The 24317-nt window shown below is 49.2% G+C and overlaps 1 protein-coding gene across 1 annotated transcript in view; it reads right to left on the bottom strand.

Annotated features, from left to right (window-relative positions):
* FA2H (fatty acid 2-hydroxylase) overlaps window positions 1–24317 on the bottom strand; it is a 71419-nt gene that overhangs the window by 29246 nt on the left and 17856 nt on the right. Inside the window, exon 2 of the mRNA XM_044987772.1 lies at window positions 12003–12095. Within this exon, the coding sequence (XP_044843707.1) occupies window positions 12003–12095 (93 nt within the window). The remainder of the gene's footprint in view (window positions 1–12002; window positions 12096–24317) is intronic.

The following is a 24317-nucleotide window of genomic DNA, read 5'->3' as shown; positions in this document are numbered from 1 at the left end:
GCTGGCCAGGGGGGTCTCTTGGGGGGCGGTGGGGAAGGGCTGCGTGTTGGGATGCTGGGCAGTGGGGGGTCTGAGTGAGGTGCTGTGTAGTGGTGGTGATGGGCTGCGGGGAAGTGCATTGGGCAGTAGTGGTGTGGCTGGGGGGAGGGGAGGGTGCTGGGCAGGGGTGGTGGTGTGCAGGCCCCTGTGCATTTGTAGTGGAGAGTCTGTGTGTGGGGTTGCTGGGCATAGGGAGGCGGGGGCTGGGTGGCACGGCATGGGCCCACCCCCAAGGGGAAGGGGCACGCTGGCAGCACAGGGCTGGGCGGGCCAGTGAGAGTCTGGCAACTGCCAGTTTGCGTACAGTGCCCTGGCACTGGGCTGGGTGGAGCGAGGCCAGCCCCACCATGCTCTGCCCTATTGCCCCTGGCAGGCCCCTCGCTCTGGGGACCGACCTCCCCACGCTATACTCCTTCGCCCCCATGGGGGCCCACAAATATGTTTGGTGCCGGGCCCACAGAAGTTTAATCCGGCTCTCTTCCCACAACACTGCACTGTGGGATACATACCCACAGTGCATTGCTCACCCTGTCGCTGATGGTGTCCTCAATGTGGACATGATCTGCCAACAAAGGGAGCAAGTGTGAACACCCTTCGACAATTTTTGTTTTGTCGACTTTTGGGTGTTGACATAAGCCCTCAGTCTATTATAGGAACGGATGGGTGAGGTTTTGTGGCCTGCAATGTACAGGAGGTCAGACTAGATGATTATGATGGTCCCTTCTGGCCTTAAAAAGTCTATGGGTCTATACAGGTAGCGATAGGTACACACTGATTTAAGAGTCCTCAGAGTTCTCGGTAAAGTCCAGTCCCTTATCTACAGAATACTCACAGAATTACCAGGCCTGATATTCCCAAAGGAGCAGTGCACCACAGCTAACTAGTTATACCTTGCACAGTGCTTAGGTCTAATTTATAGTGACAACGACGATGGAGTTTATAATCAAAGAACAGAGATTCAAGCAGGGCTTTGGAGCGGAGCCCAGAGCTGAAGGGTAAGGCAGCTCTGGAGCAGTGGAGCTGCAGGTTTTTGCCTGGAGCTTGCTCCAGAGCTGGAGCACAGCTCCAAAGCCCTGGATTCAAGTGATAGCAAGTACAAATATTAGCAACAAATGGTTTCATGTAAAAACAAAAATCAGTAACATGCTTTATAAAGATTAAACTTAGCTCACAAGTTCTCCTCCTGTCAGGTTACATGTAAACAGACAGATGGATAAACAGCTCTTGTCTGAAAGAAAATTCACTTTTCACCTTTGCCAGTGACTAGACCCTAGACACAGGCTGTAAGAGCGTAATTGTCAGTGTATATACACAGCTCCTTACATGACAGCTGTCCGTGCATTTCACAGCTGTATTGAAGACCAGTGTGACACGGGCTTTTATCAGAGACCTCACATTACATTCTTTGGTGAACCAGAATGCACGTACCAGACCCAGGGGATTCCTGTAACCCTTATGCACCCCCTTTTGCCCTCTGCCTGGTGGCATTAAGAGGTCCCTGAATCACAGCGCAAAAATCAATGAAGAGATAGGCAGGTGAATTGGAAAAAAATAAATCACTATTCCTTGGCCTCACCACCAGCAGGACCGTTCTCTTTCCCACCATCATCACACATGTGGGCTTCAGAGATATCTGCTGTAGGGTCGCTTTGCTGCACAAATGAGTGCACTTCAGAACTACCAAGCTGTGACCTCCTCCCCAAGCCTCCCCTTCATGCTCAATGCCACAGTAGCGGCTCCCCACCAAGTTTCACTGCCAGTGTCTCCACGACTGGCACTTCCAGGCCGGAGTAACGCTTCTAAACGGGTTCTATGTGGATTCTGCCTGGTTTCTTTCTGAAGCATAGAGATGGGCTGTGCCCACAGAGTTCAGACCCAGGGATTTAAGATTCCCTCTCACGAAGTCAGCAGGTATTTGGATCCTGGATCTGAACTGGGATCCAAAACAGAGCACATGGGGGAAAGAGAAACCTGTAGGAAAAACAAAGTCTCTCTGTACACCCGAGTGAAAGACAGGAATTGTCTAGACCTGTGCGACAACTTGCCAACACAGGAGGCTTTGCTCATGCTACAGTGACAACACCTTCTTGTATTGTAGTTGCCAAAGGGCCTGGCCACAGAGGAAATCACTCTCTGCCTCTCCCATCCCTCTCAGTCCCAGTTGGTGAAACCTACAAGACCAGGAGGATGGAAAAGGCCCGTCCGCACAAGATCAGTCCACCGAGTTCATGTCCAGAACTGTTCCTCCTGGTCCCCAGACTAATTTGTCCATAGTCACTTGGCAGAGCGGTGCAACATGTGTTAGCTGTCAGATCTCAGAAGCAAGTCCGGGACGCTTGTTTTTCAAACAGGGACAATTTCCCTCCCACACCCCCTGCCACAGGGAGGGTCACACAGTCTCAGCATAACTCCCAGTGATGCTCAAGTCAAATTTGAGCACTAATTTGATTTCTTCCAGCCCCTGCCTCTGACAGCAGTGCTTGGGAAGCAGCCAGTGGGATGGTGTGGGCAATTCTCTCGACATGGCTGTGGGAAGGCCAAGGCCCATACAGGAGCTCAGCGCAGATGGTGGAGCAGCGTGACTGCGGGTGGAGAAAGGTGCTGGCTGCTGGGACCAGAGTCCGCTCTAAGCACCAGCTAAGGAAGCAGGTGCCTGGGGCGGCAAATCTGAAGGGGCGGCAATCCGTCCATTCTTGGGGCAGCACTCCAACTCCCCCCCACCCTTCTTCGGTGGCTGTTCGGCAACAGCTTTTTCTTTTCTTCTTCAGCGGCCGTTCAGCGTCAGCTTTTTCCATTTCTTCTTCGGCGGCAGCTTTTTTTTTTTTTTTCTTCTTCCTTTTGCTTCGCCGCTTGGGTGGCAAAAAAAGGTCAAGCCGACCCTGGCTGGGCCATGGGGATTCTATGGGCCAGAGTGCAATGAAACAGGAAGGAGAAAGGAGCTGCAAAGTGAGGACGGAGCCGTGGGACAGCCGTATAATTCTCTCGACAGCTTCTGCCTCGTGGTCCCCTCATCCACAGCTGCATGCCTGGGTAGTAGATCAGACACTAGTGGAAAAGTTTGATGTTCCTGACACCGTTCTTGCTCTAGAGTTCCTGCCACCCGGGGCAATTGTTTACGAGTAAGCATCAGCCCAGCAAATAAAGGAGAGAACATGCAATTTGCTTTAAAAAAGCACTCAGTTCTTAGGATCAGAGCTGGACCTAGGCACCTGCAGACCCTGGCAGAGCAGCCTGCCAACAAGATCCCAGCAGGTCTCCTCAGTGCAAGCACAGCATGGAAATGCGTGCAGTCCTCATGCTCTTGCAGGGAGCAAGGGAAGCTCGCGGGGGACTTCCTAAGCCACAAGCAGTCTCTGCTCTAGGCCATCTGTCATGCAACTGCAGCAGGCAGTTCCAATCATGCACTCATTCCCTTGCCTGCAGCGAGACAGAGGCTGGCCAGTCACTCGAGCCCAATAGTTAGGTGGTTTCTATTCCCATCAGGCTGTGGAAGTTCACACCCCAGAGAGCGGTTTCCATGGAACCATTCCCTTCTGGGGCCATGACCAGAGGCAGCTAACAGTGGCGTTTCGGAGGGAGAAGCTGCAGACTCCGTGTCTGGAGCCAGTGGGACGTGGTGAGTGGCGCTTTTGGGCCAGCTGTGGGTTGCTCTCTGTGTACAAGCTGTGGAGCTGGGCTGTGAGGCTCAACCCTTGGAGCTCTGATCTCCCCCCCCCCAATCCCAGGATCCAATGGCTGGAGTGGAAGCTAGACAAATTCAGTCTGGAAACAAAGTGTACATTTCTAAGGCAATTAGCCACTGGAACAATTGACCAGGGGTCATGGTAGATTCTCCATCACTGACAATTGTTAAATCAAGATGGGAGGTTTTTCTACCAGCTCTGCACTAGGAATGGCTTTGGGGCGGGCCTCTGGCCTGTGCTGTACAGGAGATCAGGGTAGATCATCACAATGGTCCCTTCTGGCCTTGAAATCTAATCACCAGGAAAGCGACCAGCACACCAGTCTACACCGTCAGGGCCCTGGCACTCCGACCCGGGGGAGAATGGCCTAGACTAGGCAGAACATTAGAACTCAGCTAATACATGAAGCGATCACACCTGGCCCATACTGCCCTTATTTAGGTAAGGGAGGTTTCGTCATTTATAATCTTTCACACTTAAAACTTTTAAGAACAAAGTCATCAAACCCTTCCCCATACCGTAGATGAGTTCATTCATGACATACAAGAGCTGGGCCCGCTCCTTTCTGTCCCACCCTGGCTGCTCCCTGCAGGCCCCCCACTCCCGGGGGCTGGGGAGGGGGACTCTCCAGAGCAACAGGCAGTGCTAAGATGCCCAGGCATTGTGTCTTCCAGACCAACAACATTTCCTTGGGGCTTAACGCAGTGACTTCAGCAGGAAGTGTCTAACTGTCTCATCCGCTCCTCCCAAGAATCGCTTTGCACCCGCAGTCTGGTTCAGCCACATTTCTCACAGTGTCCAGGCTGCTTTGCTCCAGGCAGTGTGGGTGGGTTAAGTGCTTCCCCGGCCATTCCCTCCTCTCCCCCGAAGGGCCCAGGGAAGGAGAGAGCTGGCTCAGCCAGCAGCGTGTTCCAGACTCAGCTTCCCTAGGGAAAGGTGGGGAGGAGTTGTCAGAAGCTATGCCAGGAATGGCACAAGAGAGGAGAGGACGAATTGCATCCCAGGTAGAGAATGGGCCCAGGGTGGGTAGAGGGAAGGCTGCTAGCTCTACCCGCAGGATGGGCCCCAGGAGTAGCCACAGACTAGGGCCAATTCGCATCAGCTGCTTCGGGCAAACCAGAACCAGCTCCATGTTCACAGTGTCACTCCCAGCTATGCTTGTGGCCTGAGCGTAAGTGGCAGAAGGGAACGTTCCTCATTTACCACCTTCCTTCCCTGGCGAGGGGAATTTCCTCTCCACAGCCATTCACTCCCAGCTGGCTTTAAATGCAGCCAGACACGGTGATTGGACTTTGCACTTCCAACACTTCCTATCCAAAGCACTTGCAGGCCTCTAGAGTCTCCCCCCATGGTCAGGTATATAACCCTGCCTCATAGCGTATCTGCTTCATCGCTGCAAAGGAGCCGTTCCAGGAAGCTGCGTTTCCCTCTCAGTGCAGAGCCCTAACAGCTAGTGAGGTCAAACTGTTTGTGTGGGGGGTGGAGATGCAACCCTGCCCTCCCCTAGCTCTGTTAATAAGGACGCTTGACAACCATATGTTATGAGGGGACGCTGATGGACGTAACCTGCATATTGAGCAAAATCTACTTGCCCAGCCCAGGTTATGGTGAGGGCGTGTGTCTACCTGGAAACAGAGCGTTGCGTGTTGGCAGGCTGAGCAGGGGAGAGAGGCAGGGAACTGGGGCCTGGAATGGTGAGGAAGGCTCAAAAGCAGGGGAGGAAGCATCTCCTTGTAAAGGGAGAGACAAACGAGGCAGGTCGGGCAGGATTCTGGAGCTGCGCTAACAGTTAATATGCGAGTATGTTCCAGACTAGATTTTCCAGGCCTCAGGTGCCTCCCGGCTCTCTGCAGGGGGCGCAAAGAGATATTGGTTTAGAGAGGACTCACTGGGATATGTGCAATTCTGGATACCCGCAGACACAGTAAAAACACAGCTACCAGCCGACAAGGGAGTGTGGACAATGGGGCTTTACCCATTAAGGAGCCTGAACAGCCTCTCACTAGCTATCTGGGGCAGCAGCATCTCACTCCAACAATGAACCATTCGGGGGTGTCAGGCTTGGGGCTCATATTCAGCCTTTCACCCCTTTTGGCTCCAGACACACTGAGGGAGCCTGCTTTGGAGAGACGTCTGTGTATCAGGATCCTGCCTACAACAATCCTTGCGTCCTATGGTGGAGGATGCAGCCAACAGTTTCTTAGCTGGGAGTGCTGGAAAGGAGCTTTTGGGTCATCCAGCCAGTTCTCTTACAAACAAGAGCAGTATCAGCTAAGAACATAAGAACGGCCGTACCGGGTTAGACCAAAGGTCCATCTAGCCCAGTATCTGTCTGCCAACAGTGGCCAATGCCAGGTGGGAGTGAACCTAACAGGCAATGATTAAGTGATCTCTCTCCTGCCATCCATCTCCATCCTCTGACGAACAGAGGCTAGGGACACCATTCTTACCCAGCCTGGCTAATAGCCATTTATGGACTTAGCCACCATGAATTTATCCAGCTCTCTTTTATACACTGTTATAGTCCTAGCCTTCACAGCCTCCTCAGGTAAGGAGTTCCACAAGTTGACTGTGCGCTGCGTGAAGAAGAACTTCCTTTTATTTGTTTTAAACCTACTGCCTATTAATTTCATTTGGTGACCCCTAGTTCTTGTATTATGGGAATAAGTAAATAACTTTTCCTTATCCACTTTCTCAACATCACTCATGATTTTATATACCTCTATCATATCCCCCCTTAGTCTCCTCTTTTCCAAGCTTCTTGTTTACTGTCAACCTTTCTGTAAAGTTAGAGCACTCAGACTTCCCGAGCCACTGGAGAAATCCATTTCCAGAGCTTACAGCTCAGGAAGGGCTATGGTCCAGTAACCGAGCTAACAATGCATTGCGCTATGGCACCACTTGTTATGAAATGCCTACTGCCTGCTCCCAGAGAGTACCTGCACCGACCAGGGCCGACCGGGGTGGGGTGGGGGGGGGAAGTGGGGCAATTTGCCCCAGGCCCCACAGGGGCCCCCACAAGAGTTTTTTGGGGGCCTGGAGTGGGGTCCTTCACTTGCTCCAGGGGCCCCCGGAAAACTCTCACGGGGCCCGGGCCTCCGGAGCTTCTTCTGCTCTGGGTCTTTGGCGGTAATTCGGTGGCGGGGGGTCCTTCTGCCCCGGAGCAGAATGACCCCCTGCCGCCGAAGACCCGGCACTTCGGCGGCGGGTCCTGCTTCGGTGGTAATTCAGCGGCGGCCCCCCCCCAGTCTTCAGGGCACATCGGCGGCGGGTCCCAGAGCGGAAGGTCCCCCCCACCACCAAATTACCGCCGAAGCGGGGGCCCCCCGCCACCAAAGACCCCAGGGCCCCTGAATCCTCTGGGCGGCCCTGGCACCAACTGCAGGACTGCATGGCTCCACACCACAGGACAGCAACTCTGCATTGATATAGCACAGCTTGGTAAGACTAGGCACACTTTTTCAAGCCAGTTATGCCATTTCTTTGTGGTCTATTTTTAGTTCTCTTGGACACAGAGAGAGAACGCATGTCCTTTCTCTCTCCAAAAGAACTAGAGGCTGAGCTTCAAACACTGAGCAGTTTGTATGAGTACACATACACACACCTTTAGCCAACTGCCAAAAGGACTACACCCTTTGCACGCCCTGTCCTCCCACTCCACCTACTGCGGGCACCTTGCCCAAACACCTAAGTATGTTTGACAAGTTATTATGCAGCCAGTTTAACCACACTCTGGTGAGAGTCCCTGCATCTGCAAGGGTCTTAAATGCTGGACAGTCGTATTGATTTCTCTGGTTAGAAGTGTGCCCCTGCCCAAATCACAGCTGTACAGTACAAAATGGTACCTGTCTCCCCAGCTGGATTTGTGGCCAAAGTGCCAAGGTAGATTACCCAGCATGTACCATCTCCAGGTGCTGCCCTCCTCACCAGGTCCCTCTCACTGGGTGTGGACACAGCTTTGAGTATTAGGGGAACCTTCGCTTTTCGTTTCCACAGGGGAGGGCAAAGCCCTACACCTACCTTTGATCTCCCGGGCATGGGCACGTTCTCTAGAAAAGCACGGGTCTATTCCACACCCTTAGGCTAGTGACCCTCATTTTCAAACAGCCTCAGCTTTGCAGAGTGGAGCACTAATGAATAAATTCAGCACCTTCATCTCGGAGCAAAGGAGTTGTTTTTAAGTCACTTTTCAGCGGAGAGAAGTCAGATTGCACTTTGACTCCCTTTATGTACATGCTGAAGGATGGCCGAGTTGGAACAGCTATGAAAGGCCGATAAGGCCAGGAGTGACTGTGCAAGACCATGGAGGAGGGGACTGGAAACATCATTCACTTCCCCACTCTTCAGCCCTTCTTTTTTGTTGTTGCCTTACCCGATAGTGCTGCAAGGAGTGGCCTTCACAGGGAGCAGGGGTTTGCCAGGGTGTGGGCTTAACGCCTGAGGGTGGAACTGATCTGGTAAGTTCTGCAATGACTATGGTGGGCGTTCAACTTGATGCAAATGAGCCTGTGTTGCCTAACACACTGTATGACCTCAGGCAATGGTTCTCAACCAGGGGTACATGTCATCCAGCTGGGTACATCAACTCAGCTAAATATTTGCCTGGTTTTACAACAAGCTACATAAAAAGCACTAGCAAAGTCAGTACAAACTAAAATGTCATACAGACAACAACTTGTTTATACTGTTCTATAGACTATCCATTTCAGTGTAAGTACAATAGTTATTTTATAATTATATGGTAAAAAATGGGAATAAGCAATTTGTCAGTACTGGTGTGCTAGGACACTTTTGTATGTTTAGGTCTGATTTTGTAAGCAAGGAGTTTTTAAGTGAGGTGTAACTTGGGGGTGTGCAAGACAAATCAGACTCCTGAAAGGGGTCCAGTAGTCTGGAAAGCTTGGGAGCCACTGACCTAGGCAGTGGACAGTTCCATGCGTCAGACCGACTCTGGACATACCTCCACTCCAAATGTGAAGTCTGTTCCCATGTGGCTGCCCCTCCACAAGGGCAGATCGGAGTCTGAGCTCTGCTCCAGAGCAAGAGGGAGGGAGGGAGGGGGGATTGGTTTTATAGTGTTTCGGTGGAGGTGTTGCTTAGGCTGGGGTTCAAAGGTGCCAGAGGGCTTGAGGCTGAGCCAATGTTCTTAGTTAGAAGTGAAACAGCCTGGCTCTGCAACACGGGTCTCCTTGCTGATGCTCAGGGTTAGCGTGCAGAGGAACTGCTCACAGTGAGATGCAAGGCTGCTGCCAAAGAAACCACCTCCTGCTAATCACTCCTGCTACATTATTTAGCCACACCTGGGTGACAAAGCATAAGCAGCCCCATCAGCTAGTGGGGTGTGGCAGGCAAATTGACTCAGTCATGTATATTTCAAGAGACACAGCAGCTGCTGCCTGGCAAATCTCAAGCAGTCTGGAAGCAGCCGTGAACTGCAATCCTGCTTCTGCCGCCAGAAAGCCACCTCCAGTTAAACCAGGGAAGTAAGTACTTGAGAGCGGATCAAAGGTGGGCAGGTTGCAGCCTCCTGCTGAAAGTGCCTTATCAGAATTGTAGCATGCTGACTCTCTGGAGTGGATGGGTGTGGAGGAGGGAAAAGCCTCTTGCACACTAACTACATATGTCTCCAAGAGAACCACCATATCAGTGTATAACTTGCTTGCCTGAGTCAAGGCAGTCAGTCATGGGTTCACGCCTTGCACAATGACTTAAGCTCATATCCAGTGGTGATGCTGGAGCATGGTACAGAAGGAGGGGCATGCTGCATTTTAAGAGGCATTTCCTATGCTTGAAGGGTAAAAGCTGAAGATCATAAAAAGGTACACATTAAAGGGGAGTAGCATCCTGCCCAGCATTCCCCTGCATTTCTACCCAGGCTCTGGCGTCCAGACTGACAGAACTAATGGAGAGCACTACGCAGCCAGGGCAAGCCTAGTGTCTAATGTCCATAGCACTTTGTACACTCACTACTGCAAAGGAAAGCAAATCTTGTCCCACGTGAATCTGTGGATCTACACGTGCATCTACTAATCAAAGAGCTCCTGTTGTAGCGAGGTCATTGTATCCACTCAGTCACTTGAGCACTAGCAGTTCTCTTACCAAGCGTCAGGAGCAACCCACAACGTCCATTGTGGTGAAAGGCTTATTCTTAGCAAGTTAAGTGTCAGTGCCTGAGATGAGGGCTGGCAATGGGGAATGTGGCACATAAGCAGTAGACTCAAAACTCAACTCAGACAGGAAAGGGTGATACTGGTGGGCAGAGGACAAGCAGGAGATCTCGCAAACACTAGGACATGAGTTTGTCTGTAGAACATCAGCAAGGTGCAGAGTCATTCTTGGCTCTGCGCTGTGTCTGGAGGCACAAGCTGCAGAAGTGGCCAGGAAGGCCTCTTTCCACCTCCAACTGGCCAAATGTGTGCCTATTCCTCATGGGCAAAGACGTGGCCTCAGTAGGGTAGAGGAAAGCAGGGGAAGCCACACAGACATTGCAGGCAATTTCAAAACACGGCAGTGCATCCATGTAGGAGAGGTAAATGAGAACAAGTCACACCAGAGCTGCCTCATGCTACGCTAGACCTTCATTCCTATTGATCCAATTCCAGGTCAGCTTCAAAGCTCTCAATGGGCCAGTCTGCCGGCTACCCAAATGGACCACCGCTCCTTCCAGACTCTCTAGAATGCTGCAGCAGCCAGCAGCACCTGGGCCAAGCATACTCAGCTCTGAACTCGCTACTGCAGGAGCTCAGGATGAAACTTGGGCTAAGCCTCCCCAGCTCCTCTATACATAACTTGCATAGTTATCTGCAAGTTATCTGGATCGCATGAATTTGGGGGACCTGAATCATAATTTTTGAATGTCTGGGGTTGGCAACACTGAGCCTACGGAGGCCAAACCATTTTCTGTGTTCCAAGGTTCTTTTAAAATGAGAAGGCCATTTCTGAAATGTAACAACTTAGAAATTTCCTTCTAAGGGGTGGTGGATCAGGAGACAATGGCTAGTTAACGTGTACAACAAAACATATGAAAATGCATCAGTTGGGTATTGAGGGTTGAACGAAATGAAGCACCAAGCCACAACTTTTGCTGTCCAGAAACTAAAATATCGCCTTGTATTATCAATCCATCCTGCTCTTCACAGCTGGGTTTCTACAAGGGACCCTCAGCCTCCTCTTCTCCCACCAGATGCAGTTTTTCCATAACCTTCTTATGGAAGTCAGTCTCTGTTGCACTCCAGCTGCCCTTCTAATACGAGGACTAGAACAGTATCCTGGATTCCATTTTGGCCATCACTATATTCTCCTCTAGTCCTACAATAATTTTCTGCCATTTACTGCCACTGTTTATATATCCCAGAGGGGTGTTTGCTGCCCAGCCTGCTGCTCTGTAATGGCACAACTGCATGGAGCTGTACAACAGCGAAGAACGCTCTCCTTCACATAGTCACATATGGACAATTCCTGAGAGCGTAGAACATGCAAGGGCACAATATGACCTCTAGGACTGCACTTGGGATACTGGAGCACACTTCCAATTAATCTGGATTTATGGTGACAAAAGAAGCATATTTGGATGTTGGGGAGGGGGAAAAAGAGGCAGAAGGGGGGACAGAGCCTTTTACCCTAGGCCAGCAGCTCAAATGCAGCTCAGGCAGCTAGTGATTATTATTCATTGGCTATTTGGTGACCTACACAAAGCTAGCATGTGGCTCGCCAACGCATGGTGGAGGAGTTATCACAACGTGCCCCTTTGCTGGTGCACACTTCTCAGAGAGGCCCCGGTTTGAAGGGGCTTGGAAAATGCATGCCCTCCTCGCTCTGAGAGATGGTGGCATGGCACGTTGGTAGGGCAGCGCAGGGGAAGCTACAGTGGCTGGTCTGGAGGAAAAATGTGTCAGTCTAACACTTTTGATAAGCACGCTAACTACGTTCACCTAAGGTCAGAACCAGCAAAGGTACTGTGTGGTATCCGTCACCAATGCCCATGGTTCTTATGCTAGTCTTTCTAATGGAGATGCTGTGACTAATCCAGCCTCTTTCCTGCAGGATCTAGATGAACTTTGCAAAACTCCATTCTTGTCCTACTTTGTGTTTATTTGGAACATCTCTGCTCCTGATCTGGATTTGGACTGTGTTCCTTCGTTACAGGTTAGAAGGGAGATTTCCATTTTCAGACACAGAGAACAGTGATTAAACACCTTGCTCAAATGATCTCCAGAAGCTAAGTAACAGTGTTTGAGAAGACAGCATGCTTCCGCAAATACTATACAACCAGCTCCTTACCTTATCTGGATCTACTGTTTTACATCTAGGATCCATCCTATGGTTTGTTGTCTGAGCTGTGGAATTTACTGGTTTCTCGGTCTTAAGAAGGCTCTAGAGACAAGAACAAGAAAGGATTAAATCCACAAGAGATCACATGAATTTAGTCTCAGCAATAAAACCTGAGGTGTATGGCTAACACCCACATATTAAGTGGCTAGTCAAGATTTTTACTAAGTTCCCACAGCAGATTTCGTATGTATCAGGGAAGCACTAGTTTTATGCTGTCAAAGAAGTCTAGAATCTTTGTTCTTTGGTACATGACAAATGGCAAAACACCCCCAACCCCTCACAATCATGTAAGTTACATACATACATACATAAAGGCTTTACACAGAAGTCATTGAGTTCTGATGGCACTTTTTCCTACAGCCGCATTCACATGGACAGAGATTTTGGGCATCTCCATATATTGGGTGCCTAACTTGAGAAACCTTGAAGAGCCTTTCCCAATCTTCAGAGAGTGGATGCTCTGTATTTTCTGAAAATAAGGCTTCTCAAAAGTTGGTGTCACTTTTGAAAAATCTTAGCCATGACCTTTGTGTGTGGAATAGCCATGTGTAGAACAAGACCTGATGCTTGGCAGCATGCGGTGTCCCAAGCACACCATTATCAGAGCACCAATAAGCATCATTTTCCATTTTTTTAAAATCTTGACATGTACAATTGTATTGTCCATAGAAAAAACATTTCTACTAAACCAGCTTGGGAAACTGTTTCCTTGTCCTGCAAACATCAGATTCGGGAAAAAAAAATTCCAGCCCAAGATTGGGATAAAGAGTTAAAGAAAAAAAACCACCCTCAATTTTCACACCCCCAAAATCCAAACAACTTTTTGGATCAGGTCAGTCAAATTATGTGTTTCAATTTTGACTTTTGTCTTTACTATCAGTTCAGTCCAAAACCACTTAACATTGAAACCTAACTGAATTTTCCATTTAGAAAACATCAAAATGGGATGTTTCAACAATTTCGGAACTCTCCCTGCAATGAGCTTTTGAAATAGGAAGCTTGTTGAAACCAACCCATTCCCACATTTTTGGTTTCAACTAAATCAGTATTTTCTGATGAAACAGCATTTAATCAAAGAGTTCCCAGCCAGCTTTAAATTTCTACTAACTAGGCCATCAGTTCACTCTCAGCACTGCAAGCTAGATACCACGTGACCAAGGTGGCTACCCTGAGGACACCTTTCAAGTTGCAGCACTCCCACCACATCTGCAGACAGACATTTCTACAACTTTGGTTTCAGATGCACAACTTTCCCGACAGGCGTCACAACAGCAGAAGTGGAAGGTTGAGAAGCTGCTATGGACAACAGGGGGTCACATAAGCAGAGACGATGAGCAAATAAGGAGAACCACTATGAAAAGCAGCTGGAAACCCATGGCTCCAAATAGCCAAGTAAACTGGAAGTAAGATCGGGTCACCTACTTATAGCTAATGAAGAATCAGACTAGGGGGTTACAGTCAGGAAAGTGAATTCTCTTGTTTATTGATTCTTTCAAGCCACGTGTGCTTCAAAGGGGTTTACACACAAGCATTGGAAAAATGGGAAATCCAGCATTAAGGTTAACACTGGGGACAAGAAGTGGACTGTATGGAAATGAATAGCTCCAAACAGACAGCCATCAGCAATCAAATCCAGATACTTTCAACACAGTTAGCCTCATACATCTACCACTGCACCATGGCTGATTTACTCATCTAAGTACCATCAGCATGGCCACAGACCACGGCCAGTTCACTTCCCCTTGGCAAGAGCAACGCCAGCCTCTGCCCCATTCCCCGTTTTGACCCCTTGTTAGTATATAGGCTTCTTTGTTAGCCTGAAATAGAATTTTGGGTTTGACTTTTGATACTTTCATATTTGTATTAATGTGTATAAAACAGACACTGTGTTGCATTCTTCACAACCAGATGGGGCTTGTAGTACAATGGGAAGAGAGAAGGTATAGAGCTAAAGCATTACAGGGCATGGTGGGAGTGTAATATAGGAGCACACACTGAAAGGCTGCCTGGCTCCTCTCTCAAGCCAAGGTCAAGCAACCAGTTAGGAGGGGCAAGGCATCAGAAACACGAAAAGCCAAAGAAAAGCCTGGCCTTGGCCAGACCACCACCTCACTCCTCCCATAAAATACAAAAAAGGTGGAATGAAGACCCCAGACTCACAACCCTCCAGAACAAAACATGACCATAAGTTCTAAGGGGAGTAACTAGGGGTGTGCCCTGCAGGTATATTTGGACCTGCTAAGAAGGAGGAGGTGGGACACAGGCAAGGCCCTGTGGTGTGGTAGCTGGGAAGGGGGACACAGGGGAAACACTCTGTGGCATCAGAGCTGGGAAAGAAACACTAGGAAACAGACTCTGTGGCATGTAAAGCTATGAATATGCTCGCTGGAAGCTTACCCCAATAAACATCACATTGCCTGCACTTCGGACTTCTGGTCTTCTGCTTTCCATCTGCATGACAAGAACCAGGGGAGGGAGTGAAGGGAAACCCTCTAGCACCCCTCACACCCAAGAGTGGAAGCAATGCACCAATTGGGATTTTATCATCATCCAAGAGCGAGCTAGGCATCTTCCAGTACAAATAGGAAGGCCATCCATAATCACTCACAGACCCTGCTGGCCAGACTTCCAGAGGGACCAAGGATGTGCTGTATACCCCCCCACAGACCCTGTTACATAAATCACTGGTGTAATGGCCACAGACTAAGGCCCTTAAGAACTGTCTACTTTGCAAAGTGTACAAGATTCATGGCCAAGCCGCCTACCTGGAGAATGGTGTATGGGTACCAACTAACTGCGACACTTGTCAAAGACTTAAAATCATAGAGTTAGAAAGGGTCGCAAGGGTCATCTAGTCTAACCCCCTGTCAAAATGCAGGATTTGGCTTTACCCATTACAAAAGGTGCACAGGCAGAGACATTTGAGGTAGAACTCCTCCCCACTCCATGCATTCCAAAGTATTTGAAGCATAATCTTAAATTTTATATTTATATTATACCCACACAGGAAATTCAGTTATTTTACATTACACACACACACAATCCCCCAGCACACACCATTTGTTTGCAGCTAAGTACATCTTAGCAGAAGAGCTTTAGCAAGAGCCTTGGAGCAAGTTTTACAGTCAACAAACCCACCCAGATGTCTCCAAGGAAGAGTCCTCCTCATGCATACGGGCCTGGAGGTGGAGGGGGAAGCAGGGCTTTGGAGCAGAGCCCAGAGCTGGAGCGCAGAGCAGCTCCAGAGTAGTGGAGCTGCGGGTTTTTGCCTGGAGCTAGAGTGGAGCCGGAGCACAGCTCCAAAGCCCTGGGGGGAAGGAAAGCAGATGCGGGAGTTAAATTATGTAGATATAGGGCAGCAGAGTAGCTTTCACCCCACAGAGACATGAGTTGAGTCCCAACTTGGGAAACAAGTCGGTTCCAAAAATAAATCAGGCCACTGGACATAGTTGTCAGAATCCTTGAGAAGCCCGTAACAACTATCGACATCAAAAGCTTTTCTTAGTGCTTGCGTAGAGCCAGTGCTTTCATGAGCATGAGCTTCTGCCACAAAACTAAACAGATGGGCTTGACATCTGTTCAACAGAACGTGTGCAGGTATTTACTGTGCCAACCTACGTGTGTCAAAAATAACACCAGAGCGAACATGTCTGCAATTCTCCCAATCTCACCTCATATAACATGCCTGCAACCCTATTGGAGTGCGGGAGGTACGGGGACCAGATCTCCACCTAGCACCATTGTGACAAAACAAGGCAACAAAGGCACAATGGTACCTGGAACCAGAGAGTCAACATTTCCAGCAAGAATGCGCAAGGCAAGAGGTTATCCAATGCACGGTTTCCACAGCTTGCTGACCATATTTATTTATGCTGGGTAGAACAGTTAAGTGTAATTAACTTTGCCAGAATTACTTAACACATTAGGAGAAGGGTAGAGGTTGTTGTGATGAACTTGAAGATCCTGGTCAACTTAAGGCAGCCCTGCCTGCTGTCGGAATTCTGATAACGCAATGGCAGGCAGCTGCCTCACAGACCAGGCACATGAGGCCAAGACACCTCTAACGCTGCCCTTGCACTCCAGAGATGCTGTCTTTTGAGGAATCTAATTCCAATGCAATGTTACCGTATGCAAGAAAACCGGTCAATACCAGCACTGCACATGGCATGACCTCGCATTCAGCAGTGAAGGCCAGCAAAAGGATTGCCCTATAGTGCCTCCATGTCCCTTAATTGTCGGTTGCATTTCACTCCCTACCCTCGGTTAGTTTGATCCTCCTCCTGCTTGGGTACATACCTCATCTGTTTGACAGCATCCAAAGCTCATGGCCAACAGATTAACGGTTGTCAGTATACAAACGGTATAACCTGTCCCACTCAGCAGGACAGTCTGGCAACTGTATTCTAACAGCTTTCTTGCCTTCTTGGTGTATAGCACTTTCATGGATTCATAGATTCCAAGGCCAGAAGGGACAACCATGATAATCTCATCTGACCTCCTGTAGAGCACAGGCCAGAGAAATGCCCCCAAGTAATTCCTAGAGCAGAGCTTTTAGAAAACATCCCGTCTTGATTTAAAAATGGTCAGCAGTGGACAATCCACCATGACCCTTGGTAGATTGTGCCAATGGTTAATTACGCTCACTATTACAAATTACATCCTTATTTTCAGTCTGAATTTGCTTCAGCTTTCAGACATTGGACACATTATACCTTTCTCTGCTAGACTGAAGACCCCATTATTAAATATTTGTTCCCTGGGTAGGTATTAATAGACTATAATTAAGTCACCCCTTATAACCATCTCTTTGTTAAGCTAAATAGATTGAGTTATTTGAGTTTACTGCTATAGTGCAGGTTTTCTAACCCTTTAATATTTTGGTGGCTCTTCTCTGGACCCTCTCCAATTTATCAACATCCTTCCTCAATGGTAGACACCACAACTGGATGCAGTATTCAGCAGTGGTTGCACCTATGCCAAATACAGAGATAAAAATAACCTCTTTACTCCTACTCAACATTATGTATGTATCCCAGGATTGCATTAGCGCTTTTGGCCACAGCATCGCACTGGGAACTCATGTTCAGCTGATCATCCACCATGACCCCCCAAATCTTTTTCAGAGTCACTGCTTCCCAGGGTAGAGTCCCCCACATCCTGTATGTATGGCCTACATTCTTCCTTCCTAGATGTATACATATACATTTACATTTAGCCTTAACATGCATATTGTTTGCTTGTACCCAGTTTATCAAGCAATCTAGATCACGCTCTCTCACCAATTTGTCCTTTTCATTATTTACCACTCCCCCAATTTTTGGGTCATCTGCAAATTTTATCAGCGAAGATTAACAACTTTTATTAATTAGCTTTAACAGCATAGGGCAGAGAACTGATCCCTGCAGGGTCCCACTAGAAACACATCTGGTTGATGATTACTCCCTGTTTAAAATTACATTTTGAGACCTCTCAGTTCGCCAGCTTTTAATCTGTTTATGTTGATTGGCATTAATTATATTACCCTCCTTTAAGGCTTGATTAATCAAGTCCCATATCAGTTGCTCCATTATGTTGTCTGGGATTGGTGTCAGACCGACAGGCCTATAATTACTTTGGTAATCCTGTTTATCCTTTTTAAATATTGGCACAACAATAGCTTTCTCTCACTCTTTTGGAAATTCCCAGTTTTCAAGAGTTATTGGGGAGCGGGGGGGAAATAAATATCAATGGTCTAGTGAGCTCCTCAGCTAGCTCTTTCAAAACTCTTGGATGCAAGTTATCTGTGTCTGCTGATTTAAAAGTGTCTAGCCTTAGTAGCTGCTGTTTAACATCCTCCTGAGATACTAGTGGAATGGAAAGAGAATTAGCATATGGTATGACATCTGTTTATTTCCCAAATACAAAATAGAAATATTTATTGAACATTGCTCCCTTCTCTGTATTATTGATAATTCTACCATTTCCATCTAGTAATGTACCAATACCATTGTTAGGATTATTTTTGTTCTTAATATACTTGAAAAAAACACCTCATTATCCTTAACTCTGCAGGCAATAGATTTCTCCTTATGTCCCTTTGCTTCCCTTATCAGTGGTCTACAATTCCTAGCTCCTAATTTATATTCATTACTATCAACTTCCCCTTTCTTCCATTGGTTTATATAATAAATTTATGATTTTTTTAATATATCATTTGATCAAAGGAGAAAGTCCAGCTCCTAGTACAGACCTAGTGGAGGCATAATTAGTTTAACAAACATTACCTTTGTCATGTTCTAGAACAGTGGCCTCCAAAGTGGCGTGCGCACACCCCAGGGGGTGCACAAGACGATTCATTGGGGGGCACGGCAGGAGGAGCACCGCCGGAGCAAAAGGACAGCACTGCAGGAGGAGCATCGCCAGAGGAAAAAAAAAAAAAGAAAGGCGCGGCCAGAGGAGGGAGGGAGGGAGCGAGCGGGAAAGCTGCCTCCCCACCTCCGCAGGCAGGGCCACCCAGAACACAGGGGCTTTAGGGGCTGCAGGGCCCTGGGCTAAGGGGGCCCCGGGGCCCCGGCCTGCAGCTCTAAAGCCCCTTTCGGAATGTGGCCCCGAGTCCTCCGGCCTGGAGGAGCAGGGGCAGCCGCGCAGCCAGCGGCAGGAAAGAAGCGGCGCTTTCCCCTTCAAAGCCGGCTGGAGAGAAGTGGTGCTTTGAAGGGGAAAACGCTGCTTCTCTCCGGCCTCTGGCTGCGCGGCTGCCTCTGCTCCTCCCGAGTCCTCTGGCCCGTGCTCGCAGGGCCGCATTCCGAAAGGGGCTTTAGAGCTGCAGGCCAGGGCCCCGGGGCCCCCTTAGCCCAGGGCCCTGCAGCCCCTAAAGCCCCTGTGTTCTGGGTGGCCCTGCCCGGGGTTGAGGGGGGCAGCTCCCAGAATTGTGGCCATGGGGGCGGTTCCGCACTGCACAGAGCCACCTGCACCAAACAGGAGCTGCCCCAGGTAAGTGCTCTGCACCTCCTGCCTGCCCCAGCCTTGAGCCTCCTCCCGCACCCCACCCTGAGTGCCCTCCTGCACCCTAACTCCCTCCCAGACCCCGCACCCCATCCTGAGCCCCCTCCTGCACCCTAACTCCCTCCCAGACCCCGCACCCCACCCTGAGTGCCCTCCTGCACCCTAACTCCTGCCCAGACCCTGCACCCCATCCTGAGCCCCCTCCTGCACCCTAACTCCCTCCCAGACCCCACACCCCCACCCTGAGCCCCCTCCTGCACCCTAACTCCCTCCCAGACCCCGCACCCCATCCTGAGCCCCCTCCTGCACCCTAACTCCCTCCCAGACCCTACACCCCCACCCTGAGCGGCCTCCCGCAACCTAACCCTACTCCAGACCTTCAAATCGCTATATCACAAAGAGTTAAACCAAGATATTCAGAAATAATGAAGCATATTCAATCACATTGCTCTCACTAAAAAAATATTAATTTTTTTTTGAGAGCGCAAAATGGGGTTTTGTACGGTTAGTAAATAAAAAATAATTTTTTAAAAAAATATTGGTTTTCATCTTTATCGCATCCTTTTTTAATTTCTATTTTTTGTGTATGTTTTATAGTGTACACAATATATTAGTACAGTACTACATGTATATAATTTATACACAAATAAATATACATATATGGGGGTGCGTGCTCAAAAATTTTTTACTGATAGGGTGCACGATCAAAGAAGTTTGGAGACCACTGCTCTAGAATAGATCCATTACAAGGTTCTCCACAAGGGAGAAGGCAGAGAGGCCTTGCACCTGATTAAACCTAAAGGATTTAATTCCTCCTGCATTCACTGTCCTTTCTCCTAAAGTTTCCCACCATTGCTACTGGCCCAATGGTGGGAGCACTAGTCCAGAGAAACTGACAGAGGGTGTCAGAGAGTTGCCCTGTTATCTAAACCCAACCAGCTCAGTTAGATGACATGGTGGTTAAAGTAAACACTGACAAAAATCTACCTGCTAGTGTTCCCACCCCACCCATTAAGCATTAATGCCGGAAAGGCCTCTTTGTAGCCAAGTATAGCTAGGAGCAAAATGCAGAAACATTTAACTGCAGAAGCCAATGCTTCCACTTGGAAGAAAGCTTTCAACTAAACTCTTGCTCAGCATTTCAGAGAGGGTTGGAAGGGGAAGAGTGTACGAATTGTGCTTTTGTTCTACTTGGCAATTCATGGAGTAGGATGCTGGACACTCCCAATCCCCTCCCCACGCCCCTTCTGCTCCCAGCTGCAGTAAATCACCTTCCCTCAGGCTGGAAACCAGGCAGGCACCAGTCTGAACTAGCTCCGCTGCCACTATTTAAAGAGAAAAAGACACCTGTCAAACATTGCACACTACCCCACCCTAAGTTAGAGGGCCCACCACTCCTGAACTCCTGTGACAACATTACAACCCCACACAAGGCCAAGTATTTATAAATGCAGATCATGGGCAGTGCATGAACTGCCGGCTTGGGGAGGCTAGCCCCTGCCCTGCCTCTTCCCCGCCGTAACCCAGAGCCCCCCAACTGCAGCTGCCGGCCCCGCCACCCCAGCACCTCCAGGCCCGGAGTGCTGGCCAGGCAGGCCGTGCCGCTGCCAGTGCCTCCAGCCCCAGAGCACCGGGCAGGTGGCACGGCCCTGGAGCGCCAGGCAGGCAGTGCAGCCCCTAGCATCTCCCAGCCCCGGGAATCCTGGGCCACAAGCCGGCCATGAGGGAAAAGCACTAGCAGGAAGCAGGAGAGGCTCTGGGGGTGGAGGATGCGTGGGGTCATGCAGGGCTGTTTGGGGAGGCTCAGCCTCCCCTGGCCTGTGATACCCACTGCCCATGATTCAGATGCTCATCAGTGTTGTTCCTGCTAGCTGGAGATGGAACATACAGGCTGCTGCTCTCAGCAATGCTCAGAAAACAGGATGTTTGATGGTCACCTGCCTGCTCAGAAAGAGAGGGCATTGTGGAGGGATAGCATAAAAATAAATAATTGGAGATATACCAATCTCCTAGAACTGGAAGGGACCTTGGAAGGTCATTGAGTCCAGCCCCCTGCCTTCACTAGCAGGACCAAGTACTGATTTTTGCCCCAGATCCCTAAGTGGCCCCCTCAAGGATTGAACTCACAACCCTTGGTTGAGCAGGCCAATGCTCAAACCACTGAGCTATCCCTCCCCCAACATGGGCATGACACCCATATGCATGCTGGATTTGATTGGGGTGGTGGGAAAGGTGGGAATTTAATGCCGCATCAGCCCTGGTTTAGAAACATTCAGTAAAACATCCCTTTTATGAGCAGAAACTTTAAACACAAGAGGTACCATTAGAAAGCAAGCAAGTTAAAGAGTGCTAGAAGGGCACATGTGTGCCAAGGTTAGAGAGACGCATTAGCAGCCTCTTTTATCGCATGTACTGCATGGAGGGCATGTTTGCACGATGGTACCGTCTGGCAGCGCTATCACAGCACGAGTTATCAAGACGTCAAAGGAGAAACACCTAACCCACTTCATGAATTCAGATTCCTCAGCCCCGCAAGAGAGAGGTTGCAGTGTGTCTTCCCACGCAGGTGTCTACCCATCTATCGAAACCCTACAGATGCTCCTCTACCAGCAATCCCTGCTCAATGCCTCCTCCTCCCTCTCTCTTCTGCAAGGCACTGTGTGTGCTATCTGAATATGAATAATGTAAGGTCCAAGGTTCTCACCCTTCTGTCCATCCCATGATTTCATGACCCCACACTGCAAGTTTCCAGTCTCAGGCTAAGGTGGATGTTATGCCCTGGGAAGATCCCCAACTCAGACTTCACAGTCAGTTTCCTTGGCTTCACTCACACTAGGAAAAGTCTAAAATGTTTTTCCTCCAGTGCTACAGCTGCACCAGACTCAATGGCGCAAACCATCGTGCACCCTGGCGCAGTGGGACTGCTGTCATGTCCTCTACCCCTGCTCTCAGACACACAAGTTTTACTAGTGTACGCACACACTTTGCAGCAACTGAGACTCCGTCCACAGCTTCCCTCCAGGTTGTGAGCAGATCCGAAGTTCCAGAGGTTGGGTTTTTTTTGAGGTATTCCAGTTGTTTTATGCCAATCTCTGCCCACGGGCTGCTTGTGAAGTCTTTGCTCTGTGCCTTTAACTTGCGGGTTGTTTTGATTGGTTTGTGGTACGTGTTTGTTTGTTTGTTGACTGAATTACACTAACTGGTGAAAATTTGGCATTTCAAGCAGCATTCCCAGTGAACTTATTCATTCCATTGTCTGTAGAAAGACAACAGCCAAAGCAACTGTGCTTGACAATGTGAATGAGGACTCAAGTAATTTTGTTGCATTATTCATCCAGCTCTGATTGTAATAATGCATCATCCTTTATTCCTGTGTTCTTCTCAGTGCGAGACAGTAACTCAATGGACTCTGGATTACCCCATGGGCATACATGGATCACAAGCCCTATAGTTATTGGGCTACTGCAAAGGATCCATCCGACAGAAGATCTCACCAGAGCGATCACTAACATGGGACACTTCAGCAGGTTGGACATCCTTCTTTGCTAGCCAACACCCTTCTCGGTCACAGGAACTCTGGAACAAGGCGAGGTTCCCAGCTCTGATAGGTGACCAGCCACATCATCTCATCTCTGCATCATAGCAAGTAGCAAAGGTCTCTTTTGTTCAGAGGGTTCAGAAAACCCTCTGCAGCTAAATGTCCAGGATCCAACGCACTCCCAAGTATGGAGGAACGTACTAGTGCTTCCCTGAGCAAGGGCAGACCAAGGAATGGCCCTGCCTGCACCATCGTGGCTTTGAGAAACAAGGTCACGGTCACTGTTCTGACACAGCCTGAGCCCCCACAATAGGTTTTCATCAGGGCTGAAGGAGTTTTCAGCATCAAGCATGGGGAGAGTACAGAGAACAGTGGTGATCTGCATTATACCACACGTGGAGGCAGACACCTCCTACGTGAGCGTCTGCAGGTACTACAGAGCTAGCTGAGAGCCTCTCTCAGATCTGCAGATGATTGCTGAAGCTACACTTTTTTTCATATAAGGATCCAAACCCAGCTGCATGTTTAGGACCTTGGTAAACAATAATCACCACCTCCTCTGTAGGCACACCTCAATCAGGACGTTCACTGTAGCACTACCTGCACATGCCTCTGGGAACAGGATGGCGTGGGGTAGGCAATGGGATTTAGAGGCCATCACCTCTAGGCCTCTTGTGCACCTCAGTCCAAAGGCATTGCCATCGGATGGTGGATGGTCACTTCCCAGCAGATTTGTGTCTGCTTAAAAGTCCCCAGTGCGCTTGCTGTCCCCCACCAGAAGCATCAAGACCAAACATCACCTCTGTGGCTTATGCTGCTGCCGTTGCAATGTTATCTTCAGCTATAACAAGCGTGGCCCCCTACCCTGACTCCCGTCCACACAGGGAATCCTTTAGCACAAGTTAAATGGTGCTTTAACCTGGAGCTAGCTGGCTTGCCAGAGCACATAGGGTGACACTCATGTACTGACAACACTGGAGCTAGTAACGCTGTTCTGTGATGCTAATAGACTCTGCAGTAATCCAACCACTGTAACAATGAGGAGTCCAGTGGCACCTTAAAGACTAACAGATTTATTTGGGCATAAGCTTTTGAGGGTAAAAAACCACTTCTTCAGAGGCATGCAGTGGGATTTTTACCCACAAAATCTTATGCCTGAATAAATCTGTTAGTCTTTAAGGTGCCACTGGACTCCTCATTGTTTTTGTGGATACAGACTAACCCGCCTGCCCCTCTGATACTTCCAACCACTATGCAGCTCCAGTGGTGTTTTGGAGCTCTCACTGGAGCTAGGCCAACTCCAGAGGCATTAACAAGACAGCAGAGACAAGCCCTACAAGTCTGAGCCCCTTGACAGATATGGGAGCAACAGACCAGTTGCCAAGTGCTTTCAGGATGGGCAGGATCTCCAGACAACATCCAGTGACCAGGGTCCTGACAGATACTAGGCAATGGCCACATCTAGGTACCAAGTGCTATAGGTGGTCTGGGCTCTCTGGCTCTTGCCTCCAACTGAGTTCCAAAGCCAGGAGATCTGCCTCCATATTCAGAGCAGTGAAGGATCCTGATCTATCGTATCTAACCTGCATGCGCACGCCCACAGCTAGCCACCCCAGCAAGGAAGCACAGAGCTGAAGGCTAGCTCTCTGAACAGCAGCATACTAAGCATGCCCTTCCTCCAGGTATTTCACATTGAGTTACCCATTAACTAGACAGCAGGTAACTGCACATCCAAGCACATTTCA

This window comes from Mauremys mutica, chromosome 14 (genome assembly GCF_020497125.1).
Source record: "Mauremys mutica isolate MM-2020 ecotype Southern chromosome 14, ASM2049712v1, whole genome shotgun sequence".
NCBI lineage: Eukaryota > Metazoa > Chordata > Testudines > Geoemydidae > Mauremys > Mauremys mutica.
The sequence above is the reverse complement of the archived record's forward strand: the minus strand, read 5'-3'. Positions and strand labels throughout refer to the sequence as shown.